This window comes from Hordeum vulgare, chromosome 3H, assembly GCF_904849725.1.
Source record: "Hordeum vulgare subsp. vulgare chromosome 3H, MorexV3_pseudomolecules_assembly, whole genome shotgun sequence".
Lineage (NCBI taxonomy): Eukaryota > Viridiplantae > Streptophyta > Magnoliopsida > Poales > Poaceae > Hordeum > Hordeum vulgare.
In genome coordinates this window covers 1798347-1825659 of record NC_058520.1, presented here as the reverse complement: position 1 = coordinate 1825659, position 27313 = coordinate 1798347, and the positions used below count along the sequence as shown (strand labels likewise).

The 27313-nt window shown below is 41.8% G+C and overlaps 2 protein-coding genes and 1 pseudogene across 3 annotated transcripts; 2 read left to right on the top strand and 1 right to left on the bottom strand.

The window, feature by feature from the left end:
• Positions 1-12146: 12146 nt before the first annotated feature.
• On the bottom strand, positions 12147-13531 carry LOC123439068 (annotated as a pseudogene).
• On the top strand, positions 13474-17179 carry LOC123439093. Of its 2 annotated transcripts, none has more exons than XM_045115839.1 (8): positions 13474-13689; positions 13723-13913; positions 14174-14428; positions 15074-15239; positions 15365-15584; positions 15990-16135; positions 16224-16262; positions 16704-17179. In XM_045115839.1, exons 1-8 carry the CDS (start codon positions 13546-13548, stop codon positions 16719-16721), a joined length of 1179 nt encoding a protein of 392 aa, XP_044971774.1. In that variant the 5' UTR covers positions 13474-13545; the 3' UTR covers positions 16722-17179. The 2 variants fall into 2 exon arrangements, with proteins under 2 accessions (XP_044971774.1, XP_044971775.1); XM_045115840.1 differs by lacking the exon at positions 16704-17179 and adding an exon at positions 16361-16445.
• Positions 17180-20407: 3228 nt separating this feature from the next.
• On the top strand, positions 20408-27253 carry LOC123442358 (deoxynucleoside triphosphate triphosphohydrolase SAMHD1 homolog). The gene is made up of 19 exons (XM_045118376.1): positions 20408-20650; positions 22158-22195; positions 22280-22302; positions 22648-22754; positions 22856-22907; positions 22975-23059; positions 23495-23585; positions 23852-23890; positions 23974-24041; positions 24141-24203; positions 24898-24953; positions 25059-25132; positions 25626-25718; positions 25807-25908; positions 26004-26084; positions 26188-26279; positions 26398-26413; positions 26542-26652; positions 26745-27253. Exons 1-19 carry the CDS (start codon positions 20474-20476, stop codon positions 26847-26849), a joined length of 1473 nt encoding a protein of 490 aa, XP_044974311.1. The 5' UTR covers positions 20408-20473; the 3' UTR covers positions 26850-27253.
• The last annotated feature ends 60 nt before the right edge of the window (positions 27254-27313 follow it).

The window sequence follows — 27313 nt, the reverse complement described above, 5'->3', positions numbered from 1 at the left end:
GATGTAGCACAGCGATGACAAGTATTTCTTTCAGTTATGAAACCAATGTATCAATTCAGTAGGAAGATCCACAAGACTATGTAAGCGGTACCTGCACACAAATAACAAAATCTTGCAATCCAACACGTGTACGGGTTGTCAATCCCTCATGGGTAAAGTAAAAGGATAGATTGATAGATGTAAATAAAGTGCTCGCAAATTAAACGCAACAAGCTATTTTTGGGGTTTTGATAATATAGATATGAAAATAAAAAAGCAATTAAAATGGAAACGCGAATACATAGCAAAATACAAATTGCAAATAGATGATGTGAAATAGAACCGGGGGCCATAGGTTTCACTAGTGGTTTCTCTCTACAAAATAGCAAACCGTGGATAGATAAATTAATGTTGGACAATTGATAGAAGAAAAAATAATTATGACGATATCCAAGACAATGATCATGTATATAGTTATCACGTCCAAGACAAGTAGACCCACTTCTGCTTGCATCTACTTCTCTTAATCCATACATCGACCGCAATCCAGCATGCATCTAGTGTATTAAGTTCATGAAGAAACGGAGTAATGCTTTAAGAAGGATGACATGATGTAGACAATATCTATTCATGTAGGAATAGACCCCCGTCATTTTATCCTTAATAGTCATCATGGGTTGTTGATTCTCATTCCTGTGTTGAAGTGTCAAAAGTGCGGTAAACTTGAATTATGTTTATACTAGACCACATATAAAGGCGGGATCAAGCAAATATGAACTTCAAAAGAATGATCTAGGTTTGCGAGGCTGATTGATTGTCGGTGAAATTAATTTGAACTTCAAAAGCATAGGTTGATTAAGAGAGCGTGAGTAGCGGTGCCAAATCATAACCTTGTTAATTACCACCAATGTTGGTCACGGCGCAAGGTTGCAACGATCGATCGCGACTAGTTGCAGAGTATGCATGAGGACGTAATCACTCTCATTGAAGTATAGTGACAATGTGGCATCTAATTAAGCTTATGATGTGGCTTTAGTACCAAATAAAGTTGGAAAAATATTATTTTCAGAAAACTTTGGATGAGGAATGTACCATTGATCTTCTTCGATCAACATGAGCATCATATGTTAGTTTCTTCTCTTTGTCCTCTTTGGGGCCATGGGCGCGTACGGCACAGAGACACGCATGCATGTGCATATATATGTCGGCACATAACAAGCAAAGCTACACATGGCCAAAACGAGATGCCTCCAGTGATCAGTCGTGTCCTCGTCAGTTGGAGACAAGCTCTGAATAATTATGTATGACCAGGCATGTGTGGGCATGCATGCCATGACAAACACTTCACATCAGCAGCTGGCATATATACCTATAGCTCAAGTCTCCGTCAATAGTATGCGCCGTCTATGTGCATGCATTGCTCGATATTCGCTTCCTGGCCTGCGATGTCATCATCTCTTACATGTTTTCTCATTGAAATTTTGGACTGGTTACGCGTGTAAGCTGAGCGAATTATTTTATGTAAGAATCTACATTCCTATCCCTCTAAACTAATATTGTTAATTCATGCATCACACCCTTTCCCATAGAAAGAAATGAAGAATATTCTTGCCATCCTCACGCGAATCTCCACATGGAGATATCAGGGCTCAGGGCATCAAATTAAGTATAACACATCTTGGAAAACATAGATTAAGCAAATCTTTTGTATTTAACTGTTGCAATGAATGGAGGAATGCGAATATTTTACTTCTAGAGATAACACTAAGAGATAATTCTCTGTTTACAAACGAAAACAATAGGAAAGGATCCTACTGTAGTTTTGTATTAATATGGTGATGTACAAGGGCATATAATTCAGTAAATTACATGTGAAAAGAGGTTCTTGATATAAAAACTAGAGATTATGTTGCATCCATGCTATAAATTTGGAGAGTGCTTACTCTTCACTGTATAACATGTTTCTGTTGCCATTTCTAAATAGACCGTTTTTACGGTACCCTATACTACAGCCAGGGGAGGGAGCGGTATATTAAAATCTGGCAATTGACTTTCTAAGGGTGGGATGGACATTCTATGGTTTCAAATTTATTAAGGATATAACCAGCCGTTGTAGGATGACTGGATGGGCAACATGCATCGGAAGGCGCCAGATGTCCGGAAGGCGTGGACACCGGAAGGGCCGGACCAGCCGTTCTCAGCGGGTAAAATCAGCGGCAGTCTAGTCCCCGAGGCTAAGATAGCGGGGCTGAAGTTGGCGTATGTGGTCAAGCCGAGTTGAGGCTGTGCGCGCTGCCGGTTGGGAGGTCGTCAGAGTAGACGGGCGCACAGCTCCAGCATGGGGAGCCGGTAGGAACCTCCGTGGAGATGAAGACGAGGCAAGAGCAGTCTCGGGTAAGTGCCGACCGGTCCTGACTCCTGAATGTCGACGGGTCCCAAGGGAGCAGCGGCGTGGGCGACGAGACCTCGAGAGCCTCACGGCGGGAGGAAGAGGATGAAGGAACAGATGGGAGAGAACAACGCAACATAGATAGCGAGGTAGAGGGGCCGAGCTCGGCATCATGCTGATCTGCCATAGTTGGCCTTGGCTTGGCGGACGGGCTGAATGCTTACCTTCCAAAATACCTTCGGGACATGTATACTGGAGGACCAGAAGCGAAGCGGTCCAATCTATACTGCTTTGCAATTCAATTAGTCAATTTAAGCAGCACATGTTACTTGCCACCGTAAGATTTTACGAACGAACAATCCTTATTTATTGCTGGGTAGGGAGACCTAAGAGTAGGTTGCCAACCACCACTCTACATGCCTTTGTTGTGTCAAGGAACGATGATGTTTGCAAGGAAATATGGGCAGATACTTAATTATTGTTTGTTTAATACATCCGGCCTCCGTCACGGTTTAGAAGGCGTGCATAGAACCTAGATGGTTATTGATTGGCTGTGAAATGAGTTAAGAAAAACACCTATGTCTTGTGGAAGTATGATGCATATTGTCGTTCTTAATGGAAAGAAAACATTGTGTGAGCGCATAACCTACATCGTGGCTTAATTATTCATTTCTTATCACATTGACTTTTCAGAAGAAAAAAACACATATGTCTTGTATACGTGAAAATACCAATTAGTGTTTAAAAAAACAACTAGAGGGAGTATGTAGTTTTTGCAGGTATAATGTGTTTTCCTTACTGCAAAGTAGTAGATTTTCCATTAATTAATCTAATTTCACAATCCAAGGCGCAGCAATCACAAACATGGTCGGAGATTTGTTTTTCATAAATGGGGATTTGTTGCATTCCATGTATTTTTAGAGTTTCGCAAATTAATTAACTTGCAACGATTTCAACGAGCGTCACGGAAGAAAAGGATGCATTCCGCGTACATAAATGGGTATATATAGAGCAAGTCTCCCTCCGTTCCTAGATATTTTTTTTTAAGATTTTAATGTAAAGTACATACATAACAAAATACGTGAGTTATATATTTAAAATACATGAAGAGAGTAGTATACTACACACACATACGTAGCTACTGTACTCTCCCCCGTTCCACCAGAAATTGATTATATACGCATGCACGAATGCGTCCGAAGCGGGAAACACCTGTATGTATATATAGCTAGCTCTCGTATACATACAATACAATAGAATACATACGAGAGATCGATGTCTAGTACTATTACCACATGCACACACACGCTATGGCTCTAGCTTGTTAAGGAGGAGAACATACACAGGAGCTAGCCCAGAGGAGAACATATATACACACGCTATGGCTCTACCTCGTAAAGCGAAGCCGAGGTCCATCACCGTGGCCGCCGGCAGCTCGGCGTGACCAGCTCCATCTGGGAGTGGGAGGTAGAGGTTGGCGTTCCAGGTGAGGACGCGCGCCCATGTCCTTCCTCTGCTTGTTTTGGTGGCCGCCCAGCGCCTGCGACTTGAGGAACTTGTTGTCACACAAGAGGCAGGAGAAAAGCTTCGAGCCGGCGGTAGAGCTCCAAACGGCATCCCTTGCAGCCCCAAGGCTACTCGTGATGGAAAGTATCATACAATAGTATCGTGTATATGATATTATTTTCATAATACATAGTATCATAAACTAGTAGTATCATAATCGTGCCATCTCAAGAACACGAGAGAGAGAGATCAAACACGTAGCTACTCGTACATACCCTCAGCCCCGAGGGTGAACTACTCCCTCCTCGTCATGGAGACCGTCGAGATGATGAAGATGGCCTCCGGTGATGGTTTCCCCCTCCGATAGGGTGCCGGAACAGGCTCCCGATTGGTTTTTGTGGCTTTGGAGGCTTGCGGCGGTGGAACTCTCGATCTAGGTTTCTTTTCGGGGGGTCTGTATTTATAAGAATATTTGGCGTTGGAATCACGCCAAGGGAGTGCTCGAGGGGCCCACAAGCCAGGGGAGTGCCCTAGGGGGGGCTAGGCTTGTGGCCTCCTCGCGACTCCTCTTCGGTATCTTTTTGCTCCAGTATTTTTCATATTTTCCAAAAATATTCTTCGCAAATTTTCAGCCCATTTCGAGAACTTTTATTTCTGCACAAAAACAACACCACGGTAGCTCTGGTGAAAACAGCATCAGTCCGGGTTAGTTCTAATATAATCATACCAAAATCATATAGAATTATTGTAAACATGGCATTAATACCTCATAAATTATAGGTACATTGGAGACGTATCAGCATCTCCAAGCTTAATTCTTGCTCGTCCTCGAGTAGGTAAATGATAACAGAAATAGTTTATGAAGTGTGAATGCTAGCAAGTGCACAAGTTTGATCAATGATACTTCCAATCATTTTTTCTAGCATCAATATATATCATAAACAGTAGCTCATCTCATAAAACTTCTCATGATGAAGTAACAAGCTATTCACATGTTAAAGTATAGACCATAAAGTTTCTTAAAAACTTACGAACTATGCTTTCAGTCACCAAACAATTGCAATTCATCTTATTTTCAGGAAGGGTCTATGTAAGAGCTTTGATTTAGCAAAGTCCACATACTCAACTATCATATAGTCTTCCATGATTGCTAACAATCAAAGCATATTTTTAGAGCAAATGGCATCCATCGAACACAGAGAAAAATAGGGGCTTAAAGTTCCGCCTCCCAACTTATTTATCATATAGATAATTGTCAACAAAAATAATTCATGATCAAATATATTTATATGGATATATATGTTTGGATCCTTCCCCACCACATGATGCTTGACAACTAATACATTGAGGGTGAAATAAGAAGTTGACTCAACATGAAAGTAAATAGATTGACCCTTAATAATAATTTTGAGTGGTATGCTTTCATTGTCAACATAACAACTAAGAGATCTCGGTATCTTCCATGCTAGATACATTATAGGTGGTTCCTAAACAGAATGGTATAGTTTTTACTCCCCCTCCACCAATCAATCACACTCCACGGCGAGCCAAATCCACGGGTACCGTCCATACCAACAACATTCCTGGGGGAGTTTTGTTTAATTATTTGCAAAAAAACAGGACCGGGAATCCTTAATATCGACCACTTTCTCATGAATGATAGTGAATCAACACATATCGTGAGAATAACCCACCTAGCATGAAAGATACCGACAGCCCCTAGTCACTACATGAGCGATTCATACATACAAAATAGAATATTATTTGAAGGTTTAGAGTTCGGCACATGCAAATTTACTTGGAATGGCAGGTAAATACCACATGTAGGTAGATATAGTGGAATCTCATGGCAAGAAACTGGGTTTAAGTGTTTTTGGATGCACAAGTAGTATCTCTACTTAGTACGAAGTGTTGGCTAGCAAAAGGTTCTAAACAAGCACCACATGTTGGAGGATCCATAACAATATAACTTCTATGCAAATATACCCAAACATAACTCATTAAGTTGTCTTCCTTGTCCAACTTCAACTAATTTTCTCAAGTTTGATAATAATTAATGGGGCTCATATAAGATGTCCAAGATAGTATATTTATATGTGGAATCTCTCTTCCTTCAATATTCTTTCATGAATTGTTCAAGTGACCAATGCGGTGTTTGCTAACTTTCAATAATTTTTTACCACCTATAATTATTATGTGTGAAGTCATTACTCCCCATGGGATAAGTATATGAAGAATATTTAATTTCATATTTATGATATTCAATTCATTAAACCATTTACTCATAGGATATAAGTGAAGCACGAAAGTAAATGACAAAACTACTCCAAAACATATAAGTGAAGATCAATGAGTAGTTAAAACAATCAAGTAGCTATGTGAGGACTTTGTATATCTCTCTCGATAAATATTTTCAGATCTGAGTATTTTATTTAAACAGCAAGCAAAATAAAAACATCACTCCAAGAATAGGACACATCATGTGAACGAATAAAAATTTAGGCTCAACATAGGCTAACCGATAATTGTTGATGAAGAGAGGTGGGATGCGTAGCATCCCCAAGCTTAGATGCTTGAGAGTTCTTGAAATATTTCCTTGGGGTGCCTTGGGCATCCCCAAGCTTGAGCTTTTGTATCTTGTTCAATCCTCTCGTATCCCAGTTTCACCTATTCTCAAAAACTTCATCTACACAAAACTTGAAAAGAACTCGTGAGATAGGTTAGTGCATATAATAATAAATCAACTCTTTATGTACTGCCAAGACAAGTTGCATAATAATTTCAAACATCATCTACTTTCACTATCATCTCCATAATTTATATCTATCAATATAGGCTATGGAAACTATAGGATAAGTAGATAACAAAACTATGACAGCAATCTGTCCAAACAGAACAGCCTGTAGCAATTTATGAAAACAATGTACTTATGTAACTCACAAAATTATTAAACTTTAGGACATGCTATAAAATTTATATGACAACACTGTGTAAGAACTTTACAAACTTTCCATGTTCCAGTAAAATATGAAAATTCAAACACTACAGCACCAGTTTTTGTTTTTACACAGCACCAATCAAAGCATGCAATGCAATTCTTGGAAATTTTTATTGAAAAAAAAGATTATAAATAAAAACTAACAGAGAAAAACAAAATAAAATGATGCTCCACGCAAAACTCGTATTATGTGACGAATAAAAATATAGCTCAAAGTAAGATATACCAATAATGTTGAAGACGAAAGAGGGGATGCCTTCAGAGGCATCCCCAAGCTTAGGAGCTTGAGTATTCCTTGGATATTACCTTTGGGGTGCCTTGGGCATCCCCAAGCTTAGGTTCTTCTCACTCCTTATTATCCTCATATCGGTATCTCACCCAAAACTTGAAAACTTCAATCACACAAAACTTAACGGAACTTCGTGAGATGGGTTGGTATAATAAATAATGATCATTCACTTAGGTACTATCAAGACAAGATTCATAATTGTTCCCATATGATACCTACTGTATTCTACTATTCCCATAATTTATATCACTGAATATAAGCTATGGGAACACTAAAACAAGCAAACTATGCATGCAAAACAGAATCTGTCAAAAACAGAACAGTCTGTGAAGATCTATAGTGTAACCATACTTCCCTCTCTCTAACAATTCTTAAAAATTAGGACAATCCAGGAAATTTGTATATAAATCATGTGTAAAAAATTCAGATCAAAATCACATTCCAGTGAATTTACAAAATCCTGGACTAGGAGCAAAAGTTTATGTTTTTGCACAGAATCAAGTCAACTATCATCCACACTGTCCCAAAGGCTTTACTTGGCACTTTATTGAAATAAAAGTCATAAAACATGATTAATACATCATATTAATCATGTGAACACCAAAAAAATAGAAAGAAAAAGTGTTGGGTTGTCTCCCAACAAGCGCTTTTCTTTAAAGCCTTTTAGCTAGGAATGATGATTTCAATGATGCTCACATAGGAATAATAATTATAACATGCAAAAGAGCATCATGAATCTCATGAGAAGCACATTTAAGTCTAACCCACTTCCTATGCATAGGGATTTCGTGAACAAACAATTTATGGGAGCAAGAATCAACTAGCATAGGAAGGCAAAACAAGCATAACTTCAAAACTTTGAACACATAGAAAAGAAACTTGATATTATTGCAATTCCTACAAGCATATATTCCTCCCTCATAATAATTTTCAGTAGCATCATGAAGGAATTTCACAATATAACCAGCACATAAATCATTCTTTTCATGATCTACAAGCATAGAAATTTTACTACTCTCCACGCAAGAAAATTTCTTCTCATGACTAATAGTGGGAGTATCATAAAAGAATTGAATGCTACAAATTTGTTCCACGTTAAAAGAGTAATGTTCAGTAAAAGGATATTCAAAATTATGACAATAATTACCACTACTCTTTATAACATAAGTATCATCACAATAATCATCATATATAGGAGGCATGCTATCATCATACTAGTTTTGCATATCATCTTCATCAAACATAGCATCCCCAAGCTTGTGGCTTTGCATATCATTAGCACCATGAATATTCAGACAATTCATACTAACAACATTGCAATCATTATCATTACTCAAAGATTTAGTGCCAAACATTTTTAATAACTTCTTCTTTTAACACTTGATCACAATTTTCCTTTCCATCGTTTTCATGAAAGACATTGAAAAGATGAAGCATATGAGGCAACCTCAATTCCATTTTTTTGTAGTTTTCTATTATAAAACCAAACTAGTGAAAAACAAGAAACTAAAAGATTTGATTGCAAGATCTAAAGATATACCTTCAAGCACTCCCCCCAGCAACGGCGCCAGAGAAGAGCTTCGTTGACGGGATGTGAGTGCCGCTTACCTAACCTCCCCGGCAACGGCGCCGGAAAAGAGTTTCATGTCTACTACACAACCTTCTTTTTGTAGACTCGTGGTAGGCCTCCAAGCTTAGAGTTTTGTAGGACAGTGGCAAATTTCCCTCAAGTGGATGACCTAAGGTTTATCAATCCGTGGGAGGCATAGGATGAAGATGGTCTCTCTCAAGCAACCCTGCAATCAAATAACAAAGAGTCTCTTGTGTCCCCAACACACCCAATACAATGGTAAATTGTATAGGTGCAATAGTTCGACGAAGAGATGGTGATACAAGTGTAATATGAATGGTAGATATAGGTTTTTGTAATCTGAAAATATAAAAACAACAAGGTAAAAAATAGTAAACAACGAGCAAAATGTTGTATAAATGCTTGGAAACAAAGCCTACGGTCCATACTTTCACTCGTGCAAGTTGCCTCAACAATATTAACATAGTTGAATCATATATAAATCCTCACGTGCGACAAAGAGTTCACTCCAAAGTCACCAATAGCGGAGAACAAACGAAGAAATTATTGCAGGGTACGAAACCACCTCAAAGTTATCTTTTCTGATCAATCTTATGAGCTATCCCTATAAGTGTCACAAACAACCCTAGAGTTCGTACTAAAATAACACCTTAGGATACACATCAACCAAAATCCTAATGTCACCTAGATACTCCAATATCACCACAAGTACCCATGGGCTTGATTATACGATATGCATCACACAATTTCAGATTCACCATGTTCAATCCAACACAAAGAACTTCAAAGAGTGCCCCAAAGTTTCTACCGGAGTGTCAAGATGAAAACATGTGCCAACCCCTATGCATAGATTCCCAAGGTCACGGAACCCACAAGTTGATCACCAAAACATACATCAAGTGGATCAATAGAACACCCCATTGTCACCACGGATATTCCATCGCAAGACATACATAAAGTGTTCTCAAATCCTTAAAGACTTAATCCGATAAGAAAACTTCAAAGGGAGAACTCAATTCATCACAAGAAGATAGAGAAGGAAAAACTCCATATGATTCATCTATATTAATAAAGCTCACGATACATCAAGATCATGCCTTCTCAAGAACACGAGAGAGAGAGAGAGAGATCAAACACATAGCTACTGGTACATACCCTCAGCCCCGAGGGTGAACCACTCCCTCCTTGTCATGGAGACCGCCGGGATGATGAAGATGGCCTCCGATGATGGTTTCCCCCTCCGCAGGGTGCCGGAACGGGCTCCCGATTGATTTTTCGTGGCTCTGGAGGCTTTCGGCGGCGGAAACCCTATCTAGGTTTATTTTCGGGGGTTTCTGTGTTTATAAGAATATTTGGCGTTGGAATCATGTCAGGGGAGTGCTCGAGGGCCCACAAGCCAGGGGGCGCGCCCCTAGCCTTGTGGCCTCCTCGGGACTCCTCTCTGGTATCTTTTTGCTCAAGTATTTTTCATATTTTCCAAAAATATTCTCCGTAAATTTTTAGCCTATTTCAAGAACTTTTATTTCTGCGCAAAAACAACACCACGGTAGCTTTATTGAAAACAGCGTCAGTGCGGGTTAGTTTTAATAAAATCGTACCAAAATGACATAGAATTATTATAAACATGACATGAATACTTGATAAATTATAGATACACTGGAGATGTATCAAGGATGCCAACAACTCTTACCGACCAACCATGCAACAAATAGGACTAGTATAGAGACTAGCTGAATACCCGTGCGTTGCAACGGGGATAAACACCAAATGCCTCAAATATCTACCTTTAAGATCCGCACTAATGCCAGTTACAAAATTTACAATATTTTTAACTGATTTTCATGATAACTAATTCACATCTGGGTTACCATGGCACATTATATTCCATTCATCTGCAATGTAGACAAAATTGAAAGGAAATGCAACTAAAAGAGCACAAGGAAAGGAATATATTGTGCTCAAATTCTCATCCCTGCGTTAATTGCAAACTTTGACATATAAGCGAACATCTCTATCCTATTGGTAATTTATGTTGTTTCATCTGCCACCCTATTGCTATATCATTTAAATCTCGCACAGATTTCCTGTGAACAGACCTAAGTCGGATACACCACCAAGCCTAACAAAGCAAGAAAATGCACGAAACTGAAATTATATTCTATATAAACAGATTATAAGATAATTTTAAGGGGTTCTACACAAACAACTTAAAGCAGCACATGCATGTCGGATGAACATATACTACGTACTGAACAATTAAAAGCAGCACATGCATGTCGGATGAACATATATACTACGTACTGACGAATACACAAGACTGTACTCTGAAAGTCATTGTTGTCGCACTCACTTATTTCTTCTTACCGTTCTTCTCCTAACTTATTCCATGAAGTAAATACATACTGACATATTAATAAGCGACATCTTTATTTTAGTCCATATGTTCTGTTTATTAATTGTAGAAACATGAGAAAATGAGACTAAAATAGTTCGTTCGTGCCATTGCAAACCTAGCTAGGTCTCTTCTCTTCAATAATCAAAAGAGAATACTTGCATAGAAATAAAGCAGGTACACACCTCCAGTTAAGTTCATCTGAACCATTTCAACACAAATATACATAGCCATGGATCAGCTATACATACCTGATGCGCATGTCTTAATATTCCGTGTTTTCCTCCGCCTGACCATCGGTGCCACTGTCCACCATTGCCTACATACATATCTATCAGCAAACTTGTCTGTGTTTTGCAACGGGAGAAAAAATTAGCGTAGTCAGTTGTTTCTCATTTTACAAAACATTGTCATTGCGGGCCACATCCTTTCCAATTCGTTACTGAGTTACGTAACCCCATTAGGCGTACAAATAAAAGCAGACTACTCACACTATCTATAGTAGAGCATCTTACAATGGTGTGAAAAGAAATCAATATGCACGATGCAAAACATGGCTAATATACTTTATTTGTAGCCGTAGAATCATAATAAGACTTTACTGGAACATTTAATATGTTACAAAAACTCCACCAATAACTTGAAAATATATGACACATCTCATTTTTGGAGCATACATCTCACTTATTATTAAGCATTTGTGCTACACAAACATGTGTTTACAGAAAAAGAATTGTAGCAAACAGACATGTGTCAGGCTGCAGATTTTTTATGTGTAAGCTCATGTGGCTGTAAATTTCAGAAAAAACAACAAATTTTGGAAGTCATTGAAATATGCTAACTATACAACACATTTAGTTATTCATAGACATCCTATTTTATGTATCCCAGTGTGAAGATTTCAGCTTAATAGCAGTTTTATGATACGTTTTCGTGTGGCCTGCATTCTTTTAGAAGGAACTCAAAGATAGTTTAGCTCATCTATCCCTATGGCTGGCATCCTCAACGTTCAAAAAAAGATATCATATATGCAGTGGAGTACGTAATTTTACTGTCCCTCTCGGCGCACTCGTGCAGGAGCTCCAGCGACTTGTCGGCCTGGCTCTGCAGGTCCTCAAACAGGTCGCGCTTGGCCGGGTCGTCCAGGTAGTAGCCGAAGGCGTAGGTCCACCGGAGCATCCGCCGGCACTCGGCCACCTGCCGGAACGCCTCCTCCAGGAAGTCGAGCTCCGTCTCCACGACCCCGAACGCGGCGGCGACAGCCTCCCTTTGCGATCCGTCCTTGCCGAGCGCCGCCACGTCCTCGAGCGCCTTATGCCGAGACCGCTCGTGCGCGCCCCAGCGCTCGTAGTAGTGCAGGTAGCGGTCGACGGACGCCTTGGCCTGCGACCGCCGGAGCTCCTCCTCCGTGTACTTTCCCTCCGGCCTGGCCTCGTTGTAGCGGTTGCAGTTGTAGTTGCTGCCGTCGTGCTTCTCCCAGGGGCCAGGCAGAGCCAGCATAACTGGTGCTTGCACGGCGGCGAGCACGTCATGTGCATGCACCCGTGGTTCTTCTCGATGGGGCGGCAGCACACCGTGCAGTGCTTCGTGTTGGCCAGGACCCACTTCGCCGTCTCCGAGTCGGAGCGGTTCTTCTCCATCCACACCCGCACCGTGTCGCACGAGACCGGGCGGTGCACCTCCTCGCCGCAGGCCAGGCAGAGGCCGTGCCCGCACGTGCACCACGCGTCCAGCTGTACCGTGCACTTCTCGCCGTCGAACTCCACAGCCCGGTCGCACCCGGCCGCCGGGCATCACCGGAGCCTCTTGCTCTCCTCCACGTAAGATCGGACCAGGAACTCGCCGTACCGTTTCGCGTCCTTGTCGTCGGCCACGTCGTCGACCAGGCCATGTCCGGGCACCGGATCGACAGGCAGCGGACGCTGTCCCCGACGGCCGTGCGCACGTAGCCGCTCCAGCACCCGCGGCAGTAGAAGTGGGCGCACCCGGCGGACCGCATCTCGCCGGGGCCTTGCACTTCTAAGCAGATGTAGCAGGTGAGGGTCGCATCGTTGACGGCCATGGAGAGGACGCTGCCGTCCTCGGGGAGGCCGACGGCATCGCGGACCTTGTGCTCGTCCGAGAACCACCGCTCCCACACGCCCTGGGCGCTCCACTTGAAGTGCCGGAGCACGGCGGCCGCGAGCGCCGGCGACAGCGCAATCAGGTTGAATGAGTGCCAACCTTGAGTCCGATGGGAACCCTAAAAGAGAAGAAACGGCCCAGTCCGATGGGAAGATAGATAGAGTCCCCTCCCCTCCCATATATAAATACTTTACTCTGATGAAAGGAGGAGAGAAAAAAGAAGGAGCTTTCCCCTCCCCCGACCAAACACTAATCCCCCCCATCGCCGTTACCGAGGATGCCATCCGAGCCCTCGAGCCGACGCCGCCGCCGCGGACGCGGATCCCCTGCCGATCCACAGACAGCCCACCGCCGCGGATCCCTCGCCGATCCACACCGCCGCGGATCCCCCGCCGATCCGCAGGCTGGGTCATATGCTTGGACCTCCACCCAGTCGTCAACCGCTGCGCAGGCCAGGTCATATGCTCCAACGTCCGTGACACAGGATTGGCCCTATGCTCCGGTCTTCACTCCATTGTCTGCTCCCGTGTTCGCTCCCAAGTCAGCGCATGCTCCGCCGCCAACACCATACGCTCATTTCTCAAAGATGATCGATAAGTATTTTCCGGATAGCCCTCGTCCGGCATACACTTCATACTCTCCAACGTATGACCGCCACCACTCCCTCTCGTCTAATCTTGATTATTTTATACTTGATCTAGTTGAAAGTTTGTTTGTTGATGGGGTTTGATTGCTTTTTGAGGGGAGGGGATGCAGAGTAATTATACATCAACTGGATGTTTGTTCTCTTGGTAGAGACTTTTGATAGAAAGAAAAATAAGTTTATTTTCCCTATCTTTATCTGTGTCCTAACAAAAGTTGCATTGTCGCTCTGCTACTCATCGGGTCTGCCTCTTCAACTTCAGGTCTCAGCCTCCTTTGGCACACACGGTGCAAAAACTGGATGTCTTGTCATTGGAGGATTCCAACAATGGACCACACCTTTCCTGGTCGCCTATTTGGGACCGTTCTGTTTTTGACTGGGGAATTACATTTTACACCACCAGAGATCGTACAGGATCTTTCCGCACGTATCCTGATGTGGGCGGTCCTTTTCAGAGCCTAGATCAAGTTAACAGCGCTATCGATCAGTATCTCATTGACCACGAGGATCCAACAATGTAATGTTTCTCAACTTGTTTCTTTATTTTCATAGATACATTTCTCCTGGTTTTTTGCATAGTTGAAATTGAATATATCCAGGCAGAGCCTCGTATGACGTTATCACATAGTTAGACTATTTGTGGTTGAAAAAAGGACTTACCCGTTCAAACTACTTAGGATTGACAATAATTTTCTATTTGACAACTACTTAGTGTTGATTAAACTTTTTTGTAGCTGTATCTGTGAGAGTTGATTAAATACGGGTTTTCTGAACTGGGATTTGTACAATTAGTATGCTAGTGCACACATGCACATCTCAGAAATGAGTTCCTCAACTGTTCAAAACAGTGTGAAACACAATGAGTTGGGGACCTGATTTTTTTTTTTGCAGAAATTTAATAAAAGAAACTTCCTGTACTCACGGGCATGGGAACAGTTCTGTTCTGTTTTGTTTTTTGTATTCAACAGCTTTCCATGCAATGTAATCCACTCTGTTGAATTAGCAAAGATTTTGGTTTGAAATCCTTTCATTTAATTAGCCAGCCCCACCTTTTTCTATAATTTGTGTTGTTCTGATTACTTTTACCAATCTGTATGTATTCATCCACTTTTGATTAGGCACAATCAGCTAATCATATAGAAATGCTCTAAATCTGAACTAGGTGTGTGGGGCTTTCTCAAGTGGATTCAATTGTAAAACGTGTCCGTTACTATCCTGATGGCACAAAGAAGCGTGGATCAGAAGTCAAAGATAAAAGGCGTGATAAGTATTATCAGTTGGCTCGATTGTTGGTGGACAAGTATAACGACCATCACAATCTTTTTGGGGTTCGCACTCTTTCCTCCCTCCAGCCTCCCTGTGTCCTGATAGCAGGGCTGTGATGCGTCTTATTGTCTCACCCATTCATGTAACAAATTGCAACCACTGATCAGATCCACACCTCTTATTTTAGGATCTTGCATATGAGGTCAAAGATTTTCTGCATGGGAAGCCTCTTTGGGAGGATTATTATATCCATTGGACATACTTTCATATGAATTTCATTGCAAAGGCCAAAGGATCTTATGGTGTTGACATTGGCAACTTATTCTTTGCTGAAGTCAAATATATGCGAGGAGATGATGGATTAACGGTGAACAGTTGCTGTATACTTGAACCTTCTGATGATCATGGTATTCTATGAGAATCCTAACTTACATATTATTGTTGAAATGATAAGCACTTTGTGATTGACAGTAACCTGAACATATCTGTTAGACAGCTTTGTGAATGTGTTTCTGTCTTTAGTATATGATGATGCTTATCTGTTAGACAGTTCTTTGTGAATGTGTTTCTGTCTAGTATATGATGCTGACTGTATTAGCCCATTTGTTTTGCCCTGTTTCTTCTCATCCTTTATCCTTTATTTAGGTTTGCATTTTTGGTATTTTTAAGAACTCTGCGCACTTACATCCATATGTAATGTCTGCATAGACACAACCTTTTAACATTCAATTGTGAAGCTGTTAATATGTGTTTGTGCCTGGTTAGTTATTTGGCAGTTAAATGACAATTACCCCTCTTTCTTTTAAACAAAGGCCTCTGCTATGGTTGTGGAGCTGATATGAAGCACCCCAATGATGGTAATACATACGCTTGTGGTCGGCGGAACATCTCGTATCATTTTCAGAATGGTGCACCTGAACTACCTCCGGGCTATTGCAATGACCGCTATTACGAGGATGTAAGTGTAACGTTTTTCTTCTTCTGCCAAGCTAGTCTTTAGCGCACTTGTGTTGTTTTATTCATGGTTTGGTACACTTGTTGTACAGTCTGATGAAGAGGTGGAAAGACTGAGATCTCAGTTCAAGGTAAATGACATGTTCCTACTTGCTGTGCAGTATAGTACCATCCATTTGTTGGTCACTCTTGGATTATTATTCTTTGCTTGTGTTTTTCTTTTCTGTGGGAAAATTGAGGGGGGACTCAAGCCACTGCCAATTCCCCTCGTTGTTTAACTGCTCGAAGTCGAAACTTAGAAGGGCGTTTCTGGCAAATAAAAGGTCCCCTCTTTTAATTTCTTGATGACTCAACATATAGTTTGCCACGATGAGCTGTTCCATGAGTAAAGGCAGTTCCATGAGCACAAACAAAGTCTGCATAAACTTGCCCTGTTACATTCGCAACAAGTTAAGTTAGCTACTTTTGTCATGAATAAATCAAAGAGCAAAATATGCTGATCTAGAGATTTACTAGTCAGTATGCACACTATATCTGTATATGCTCTAAGTTGTAACCCGATGTTGTTGCAGAAAATGTTGTCGCCATGAGCTGCAGAAAACATGTTGTTCATGGGTTGTTGCAGAAAATGTTGTCGCCGCCATGAGCTGCAGAAAACATGTTGTTCATGGGTTGAAGAGAAGGCTGCTTTGCATGATCCAAACTTGTCCTCTTTCTGGAAGCCAAAGGAAAGGGACGGAGGAAGCGTGGAAATCCTCGTCTTGGAAGCACATCTATCACTTGTCCTCTTTCTTTCTGGTGCTGCGGCGGAGGAAAGGATGATGGTACAGACAGAGTACCTGCTTGACTCCATTGATACGCACATCTGTAAAATGGTTTTGGGATTTCTTCAGTAAGCTAGCGTGCGTGCACAAGTAACCTGACCTGACAAACCAAACAAGGCTTATAGTCGGTGAATGCCGTTCGGGTCGGTACTTCGGTGTTTTTAAAATTTCGCTTGTTCAAAAACAATGACCGATCGGTTAATAGGAAAAGCACTAACCGATGCTTTTGTACACCCAGAATACGGTTCGGTCAAAACAGACCCAGATTTCATTTAATAATATAGGAGGAACCACCCACAGTCTGGAACCCCAATCATTAAAAAATACTCCCTCTGTTCCTAAATACTTATTGTTGGGGAAAACTAACCCACTAGTGTGCAACCCCAATCATTTAATAATAACTGAAATCTCTACACTAATCTGCAGTTTTCTTGTGTAAAAACAAATGGTCTACTATTTCTTTTGCCAAAACATCTCCTATTTTCCGTCCTTTCTTAATAAACAGGAACAACAATCAATCACAAAATGTAATATCATGATGTAGAGTTAACACAGATTGGATGTAAGCATATATTGATACACAACATAGCATCCAACACTAGTTTAGTGCACACTCACACAAGCCACACCTGACATAACATTAAGTTTGACGACAGAAACGGGCTAAATTTTAAAAATATGAAATAAACAGCAACGAGCAGCGTACAAGAGCAGTATCGCTGCCATGCCCCTAACTTCTTAACTTCAAGCTTTAGTGCATCTGCTCTAACAACCAGCACTAGTTATTCAGAACCGCGACCAGGACAACCAACCAGAACATCTGTAATATCAACAATAATTCACTTTAATGGTTCATCCGTGCGTTGCAACGGGAGACAAAATATTACGTCCTAACTAAATAAGTATGGCTCAATACCTCGATGTATGAGCGTCTTCTATTTTTTTTATTTTAACACAATGGCTCATCATGTTGACACTTTTTATTTTTTTCCATCCTTTTTAATGATGTCCGACGTGTGCATGTAATCACAATGCATTTGACGTGGTAAATCTCAAGGCTATGAGCCAGCCACTGCACGCCACACTTGTTATTGCATAGCACAATGGAAATTTTTAAACTTTAACAACTAATCTCGTCGATCACAAACTATTCCCAATCCCTAGGCATATAAACACTTCTCAAAAACTAAGTAAAACCTAAACCTAAAAGACTTAACCGCTCAAATTATAAAGCTATTTAGATCAATCTTATGGAGAACTACTAAAATAGACCATGTGACATTATGAAAATAATAATCTTTATTAGCACAATTTTCAAACAATAAGAAAACCAATATTAAACCACTGGTACCTCATATCAATAATTTAGTGTCCATCGCTTTCGGGAAATGAACCTCTTTTCGTCCAGTTTTTATTTTGATTATCTTACGCTTTTATCTTTTCTTTCCGGTTTCACATTTTCTCTTAGCTTTTCTATTTACTTTTTATTTATTTCTTTTTCATTTTCTAAAATCTTCCAATTTTTTAAATATCTTATGAATACTAAACATTTGTCTGATCCACAATTCATTTTTGAAATAATGAACATTATTAGAAATCATAAACATTATTAGAAATCATAAACATTTTTTAAATTCATGATGTTTTTACATAGTCCTAATTTTCTGAATAATAAACATTGTATGATTTCGTGAACATTTTTTTAGAACTCACAAATAAAATAGACCACATGACGGTATGAAAATAATAATTACTGTTAGCACAATTTCAAACAATATGAAAATCAATATTAAATCACTGGTATAAACCTCATATCAACAGTTTAGTGTCCATCGCTTTCGGGAAATGAACCTCAACGGACACCTTCGGAGATATCTGTAGAGCACATTTATAGTCACCCACTAACGTTGTGACGTTTGATGCACACAAGGTATTCCTCCGGTGTCAGTGAGTTACATGATCTCATGGTCATATAAATGAATACTTGACATGCAGAAAACAATAGCAACAAAATGACACGATCACATGCTACGTTCACAGTTTGGGTCTTGTCCATCACATCATTCTCCTAATGATGTGATCCAGTTATCAAGTGACAACACTTTGCATATGGTCAGAAAACCTTAACCATCCTTGATCAACTTGCTAGTCAACTAGAGTCTTACTAGGGACATTGTTTTGTCTATATATATCCACACATGTATCTATGCTTTCATTCAATACAATTATAGCATGGATAATAAACGATTATCTTGAAACAAGAAATATAATAATAACTATTTTATCATTGCCTCTAGGGCATATTTCCAACAAGCGCCTCGCGCGCACCAGCCGGCGGACCACGCGTCCGTGTTCGACAGCGCCTCGTGTGCATCAGCCGGCGGACCATGCGTCCACTCCCGGCAGCGCCTCACGCGCACCAGCCGGCGGACTCCAAGTCTGCGCGCGAGGGACGCCTCACGCGCACCAGCCGGCGGACTCCACGTCCGCACCCGGCAGCGCCTCACGCGCCTCAGCCGGCGGACTCCAAGTCTGCGCGCGAGGGGCGCCTCACGCGCACCAGCCGGCGGACTCCACGTCCGCACCCGACAGCGCCTCACGCGCCTCAGTCGGCGGACATTGCGTCCGCGCGTGACATCCCCGACGCTACCGTCTGCTCCAGCAACAGCAAAGACCCTCTGGCCGACTCTTCGAGTCGCCCGGAGGCTCGGAGGCTACACCCAGCGGGTGCGCCCCCGCTTAAAACAAGTCACGCCGTCCCCGGCTTGCAATCGACCGTCATCGACAACTTCTGCAACAACAACGACTGCAAAAACCCTCCATCCGGCTCTTTGAGTCGCCCGGAGTCTCGAAGGCTACTGTCGGGGGAATGATCCCCAGGTACCCCAAAGACGGAGAGTCAAACGGGGTGCCTGTCCGCCCGGGCCGGCTGCTCCCATTCGTACCCACGGCCGGCTGCTTCGACGAGTCGGCTGTGTGAGCCAGACTGCTGCCCGAAGTCAACTACGACGTCCCTTCGGGCATCGCACAGCTTCACCTAATGGAATCTTTTAAAAGACTTATATATATATTTAGGAACGGAGCATAGAAGCAAATAAAAGAAGACGCAGCTGGATCGACACTGTCACGTCAGACAGTTTAGTGCTTGTCAACATTCATTCATAAATTAAGGCGACTGCCATTTACTCCTATTTATTTATTACTGTACTGTTCTATCCCGGTGTTAAGAAAGGACTTAATGGAATATTCTTGGCGTTACCCCTAGGTGCCGGTGCGACGGCGTCACGACTCTTCACACCTGGGCATCCGCCGACGTGTGGGCCGGGCCCATGTTCCAGCCAGCGCGGTGCTTCCATTAGCACGAATTAAAAAAAAAATGGGTCCCCGTTCTCAGCAGTTTCCACTCCCTCGCTGCTATTTCCAATCCCATCCAACCAAACGCACGACGCCCACCTCCAACCTTCCTTTCCTTTCCCTTCCTTTCCTTCCCCACCAAGCCAAGCCAAGCGGGGAGGAGGATGGGCGAGTACTGCGCCGCGGCGGCGGCGGCGGCGGAGGGGGAGCAGCCGGTCGCGGTGGTCCCGCTCCCGCTCCCGCAGGGGGCGGCGGCGGCCAGGTACCTTTACGGCGACTACGACCGCTGCTCCACCAAGCAGGTCTTCGACAACCTCCACGGCAACATCTCCCTCGACCCCGTGAGCGATTCCGTTCCTCTCCTCCCCTCCTCCCTCCCCGTCACCGATTTCTTCTGTTGCGTGCGAGGCTCGGCTCGGCTCGGCTCACTGTGATTGGTTGGGTAGCGTTTGTTCTCAGCTCGGTACGGTCCGGTGGTCCACCAATCCGTCCGTTTCGGTGTAGCTCGCCGGTTCGCTTTGCGCCTTCACCGCACCGCTCGCTCTTCCGCGCCCGCGCCGCATTGCTTCCCCGCCCCCAATCTATAACTGTCTCTGTACTAGTAGTACGCGTTTCCTTATGTCTGTGCTCGACGACGGGACCAAACACCACATTATCTGCTCCCAAATCCCAATGCATTACTAGCAGTTTTTCCTATTCAGATTTTGGGGAGTATGTTCCTCCTGTCGTGCCGTGTAGACTGCTTCTACTTACTGGACTACGCCGCATGTGCCGTTCCGTTTTACAAAAGAAATTCGGCTGCCCCCCTCCCTTTTTTTTTTAAATTCCGTCGACTTTTTCTACGCGTCTGCTTATTATGTAGTATGACCTGGTTGTGTTTCCCCTCCACCAAACCGGAGAGAATGTTGGTGTCTCCTCACCTGACCTCACCTCACCCAAGCGAGGTCAACCTTGAGAACCATGTGTATTATAAATGGAGTTTATGGGGTTATCAATTAATTAACAAACGTATGCTTTGGTTGGCTTGTTTATCTATCTATCTACCTATAATTAGTGCTTGGGCTCCCAGGTAATGGAACACGGAAGCATACTGGAGTATACTATACTAGTTTAGCAACACCACCGGATGGACAGTTCCAGCATTTCACTTCATGGCTATTTTTGGCTTGGCTACTTTCTCTCTCTCTCTATATATCTACTTCATTGTTATTGCACCACACTACAGTTACTCCAATCTGCTCTAACCGCTGCTTTGCTTATGGAAATTAAATTCGCAACGTCCGTCCTAATGTCGTTGATGAATCCATCTCCACTAACTACTAGCTCGTATTTATGGTCATACTGGGTCCCTTTTACTTTCCACCATGGATACTACTAGTAATCTGCATATGCCGTTTTTAACATTTCAGTATCCTGAATCTGAAACGACTCGGTTCTGACGCCACTAGCATTCGTCCATCTTCTGTCTTGCAAGTAATTAGCAGGATCTCATACTGCATATATGTATATTCCTTATATTTAGACTAAAACGTGTTCAGCCACTGAGGATTCTGTTGGGACTTCTCTCTGTCCTACAGCATTTAATGATCATGCGTAACTGCCCTTGTCTTCTTGCTGTTGGGCAATTGGTTTTCCACTTTGAGCTTCAGTGCTCTGCCATGCGTTACAAGTAGAACACCACAACCCCTGTTTCTTTCTCCAAAAATTTGCTCTGTTTTACCTGGATGTGCGGTCACTCATCAGGCAGTATGTATCTGTTGGTCTACTGGCCAATTGAAGCTTTAGATAATTACTGCTCCCAGCTGTTCATTTTCTGTAATAATAACAATTACTTCCTCTGATGTGCAGTTGGCCCGTGAATTTGTGGATACAGAAGAATTTCAGAGGTGGCTTCAGTTTCCCCAAATTATTGCTGCACATTTGCCAATTTAACTTCCTAGATGGCCTAATCATGTTTTCATTTCATCCAGGTTGCGGGATCTGAAACAGCTTGGTGAGTTTTCTTCCCTCGCTAGAGAAACCACATTGGGAACTTTGCATTCTATCTTACCGGGGGTGTCAGAAATCTAAATGGAGTCATGTGCCCTATGTTTTGTGTGTGTGTGTGTGCTAGTGAACAGTGAAAGTGCATTGCTACTTCAATATTGTCAGGCGACTGTGGACTTCTTTATGCAACAGTGTTTGCTGTATATGGTTTAGATGTACATTTGGATGTTATTAATTTTTCTTTCTAAAATGAAAACTGCTGTGAGCTTCTTTTATGGGTGATCCAGTTCTGATGGAATTTACAGTTTAATTCGTGTTGATATTTGTGTAACGTGCTCTGTATGCTTTTCAGGCCTTACATATCTGGTGTTTCCTGGGGCTGTCCACACGCGTTTTGAACATTCATTAGGTGTTTATAGGCTAGCTGGGGAGGCTATGAACAATCTTCACAAGTACCAGGTTTTTTTACCATTGAACACTGTCTTGACTGATATATACTGGCAAGTGACAGCTTAGTTAGTAATGGAGAAGCTCATGCATTTTCTTTTTTCACACAACAGGGAGAAGAGCTTGGCATTGACCGCGTTGATGTCCAAACTGTGAAACTTGCAGGTTGGTATTCTCAACTATGGCTCCATAAGTTCTGCTTGTTAATGATCTTTGTGATAATTCTGTTCAGGTCTCTTACATGACATTGGACACGGCCCCTTCAGTCATCTGTTTGAGCATGAGTTTCTTCCGCGTGTTCATCCTGGATCAACATGGTGATTCTCTTTTCATATATGCTGTTGATATTTATATTTCCTAAATTGTCAGTTCTTCTACGTATTTATTTCTACTTTCTTTATGCCTACCATGTTAAAGCGCTAATAAGATTAATGTTTATACTATATGGTTGGATCTCACAGCTTAAAAGACATGATTTAAGATTATTTCACTGCCTATAGTTTCCTGTCTTCTGATTGGAGATATGCATTCTCTTTTCCAGTTTCATTATTTTTTAAACTGAAATCCATTTTAATTATTTACGGACCCCTTTGTTCCTAGACATTCATTGTGCAACATGTGTGGGCATATTGACCTTGCATGATTATATATTATTTATCCAATTATATGTGTTTCCATATGCATGTTAATTAATCTGCCAAAATTATCTGGAGATTTTGGTTGATATCTTAAAATCCCGTTTGTTTATTCAGGTCCCACGAACATATGTCTGCACTGCTTCTGGACAGTATTGTTGACAAACACGCAATAGATATTGAACCTGATTATCTGAAAGCTATCAAGGTAAACTGCATCTCACTGTAAGAACTTGTGGTGGCACAGACTTGGTTCATCTTCCAATTTTGAAGCAATTTTACTTATTGGTTATACAGAGTTATGATGTGCAATCTGCCATCTCTAGGGAGAACTGTTGTAAAAAATGAAATAAAAAACCTGGAGCAGTCGAGCACAAGTTCATCTGTAGGGTATCCTGTATAGCTTGTAATAGTACAGCACAGTGTGCTATAAGTTATTAAACTCTTACCCTGCTCCTTCAAAAAACTGTGCAGGAAATGATTGTTGCAAGCTCTAACTTCTCCACAACTGAAGTATGTATATTGTTCTCTCCTACCATTTTTATCACCCATTTTGGTTGAAATAGACTGATTAAATGAAGCCTGGTTCTTCACAGGGTGTGAAGGAGAAGCGTTTCCTTTACGACATTGTTGCTAATGGGCGCAACGGTATAGATGTTGACAAGTAAGGGCCTTGTTTGTATCGTGCTTCCAAATTTCGTCTATAAGTCTACTATTATCTCTACCATCATCTGGTTATGGCATAACCTAGAGTAATATGCAGGTTCGACTACATTGACCGTGATTGCAGAGCATGTGGTATCGGGAGCAATTTCCAGCACTGGAGGTATATTTTACCATCAAACGTGCCGACTTTCTTTTGCCCAAATTGCCCCTATGACCTAGTTGAGAATATGAACACAGGCATTCCAAGATCTTGCGCTGTTGTGCAAACTGACAATGCCAGATAATTATGTAGATCCGCAATGGAAGTTTAGGAATGTTAGCATAATTGAAGATATATAATGTTGATGATGAAAGAATGACAGATACACTGTTTGCAACGTTTATGTCCTGACAAGAATGCCAATGTGATTTTGTGATCATGAGCATTAGGCAGAACTTGTCCATCAGCATGTCTTTGGCTAGAGTTGATCTCTTAGAAGATAATACAATCCGGACAAGTAACGCAGAAAACTTAGACTATGTTATATTACGATTCTTAACTTTCCCTTTGATAAGATAGCTATCTTGGTATTGCTTTACAGTAGGTAAAAGTGTGTTTTCTTATAATTAGCTGGTTCATACAGGGCCTTTTAAGATCAAACACACATTATCTTTTCAAGCTTCTATGTGAGACATGCATAAATCGTTGTGTCTGAATGTTCAAAATAGTGCACTGGGAAGGTGTTAAATTTGTGACCTGCCACCAAACTCAAGCTAATTGCTGTCCTGTCTTCTTTTGGAAATTCATTTGATGTGTAACATTTATTACCACACTAATTATCATACCTTGTGGTTCATTGCCATTTTCCATTCAGGCTTTTAGAAGGTATGCGAGTGATGGGTGATGAAATATGCTACCCTGCCAAAGATTGTAGGTCTATTAACAGTTATCTATTTCAGTTTGACCCATTGCCATTGTTTTCTTTTTCTATGACTATCTAATACGTGACTTGGTATACTCCACTTGGAATTACAGATCTGAGCATCCATAAATTGTTCACAACACGTGCTGATCTGCATCGGACTGTCTATACCCATGCCAAAGTGAAGGTACATGTTCTTTATACTCTGTGTTTGCCAGCTCCAACACAGTACTGTCTTTACATTACAAAATACCATGGTTATATCAAGAGAAAACCCATAAGCAAGTTGATACGACTGTGTTCCACTACACTGAGACTTCCCGTCAACAGTGTTAACTGTTGCCATAATAGGGTATTGTAGATGATCATCATGGGTATTTAGATGAAGCTTTCGAAGATCTCATGTTTAAATAAAAATGGTTATGCTATCGTGATCTCATTTTTGGATGTCCTTAAGTTGCTTCACCAATTTATACTGCTATAATTGTTTATGCACCAAAAATCTGCACTCCTGTATATTGCCTTCTTGTTTTTGTATGTCATTTAAGTTGCATCACCAATTATACTGTTGGCTATCATGCCCGCAAAAAGACGTTGCCAGTTCCAGTTATCCGCAGTCTCCTGTGCATTGCCTTCTTTCTACATAAATGGAACTGTTTCTAACAGCCTTCAATCGTTAGGCTGTTGAACTGATGCTTGTGGACGCGCTTGTCGAAGCGAATGAATACTTGGGAATATCTTTGCATGCACATGATCCAGAAGACTTTTGGAAGGTTTGGTGTTAGATAATGTTATTTTTGTTGTGTTGATGTTTCTTTTGTTGGTCTATCCTCCTTACTTGTACAACTCTGGGATTTCCAGTTAGATGATACAATCGTTAAAAGCATCGAAACTGCTCCCAATGATGAACTGAAGAAGGCCAAGGAAATCATTCAACGTATTCGCCGGAGAGAGCTCTACAAGGTAGCAGTTCTTTCCAGTTGTAATATTATTCTATTATTTTGTCTCCTCTTGTGTTACATATGTTGATTCAGTTAAATTTTCTTTTGAGTTGGCAGTTCTGCAATCAGTATTCTGTTCCAAAGGATAAACTGGACCATTTCAAGAATATAACTGCACAAGACATAGTTTGTTCACAGGTTCATGTCTCCCCTCTTCACTTATTTCAGTTGGTTGCCAACTATCCGACCTCCCTGAAACTAACTATACAAGCTCTCTGTCTCTTACCTTGTGCATCTTCAGAAATCTTCAAAGGTGCTGCTGACGGAGGAAGACGTGGCGGTCAGCAATGTCAAGATTGACTTGACGCGTGGGAAGGACAACCCGCTCGAAAGGTTTTTCGATGCTTGAACTTCATTTTGGTATATATGCATAATCTTCCAAGTTGTAAGTCGTAACCAGTCGCCCTTTTTTTTTTCTTTCTTAAAACGCATAATGGCGGCCATTCCACAGCATCAAGTTCTTCAAGGTATTTACAAACCCTCCTTCCCATCTCTTTTTTTTTTTGAGGGGATCCTTCCCATCTCTGGGATATGTATGGTTGTTGTGTGTGCCTTGGCAATGGTCTAAGTATAGAAGTGTTGTGACGCACGCCAGGATTTCGGATGCGAAGAGAAGTTCCCGATAACGGACGAACGCGTGAGCCACCTGCTGCCCGTGTGCAACCAGGACAGGATCGTGAGGGTGTACGCCAAGAAGCCGGAGCTGGTGAGTGAAAAAAAAAACATGCAGGCAGATACCACTAGCCTATGAGTTCCATTTTGATTGAATTAACATGAAAACCTTGGCGGTGTTTGCAGGTGGAAGCGGTGTCGGAGGCGTTTGAGAACCTGCAGCTGAGGATGTACGGGGAGAAGACGCAGGTGCACGACACGCCCACCAAGAAGAAGCGCAGGTTCAACTAGTCGGGCGGGCGGTCGGTCGGTCGGTTCGCAGGTGCTGCATAACACAGGCAGAGTAGGAAACGACATGGAGGGAGGGTGGACGCCATATACATATATACTACTATAGTAGAGTCAGTTGGTTTTAGCTAGGACGACGCCGGTGAATTGTACAGTTTTGATGGACGCACAGGAAGGGTTGGAAATTTTTAGTCTGGGCGGCATATACATATATATGTAGGCGCTCACTGAGTGACACACAGGAAGAGGATGTCAGGATGGGTATGATTTTGGCACGCACGCACTCCCTCCCCTGTATCTGATATCCGTGTGCCACCTAGTATATGGATGATGATGATGACATATATTGCTCTCGGTTAACGCATATGGTGAATATATATCACACATAGATCCCTTTGGCATGAGAAGCCTTTTTTTCTTCTTGTGTTTGAATTCTAAGCAATGTTTTTTTTAGAATATTCATTTTT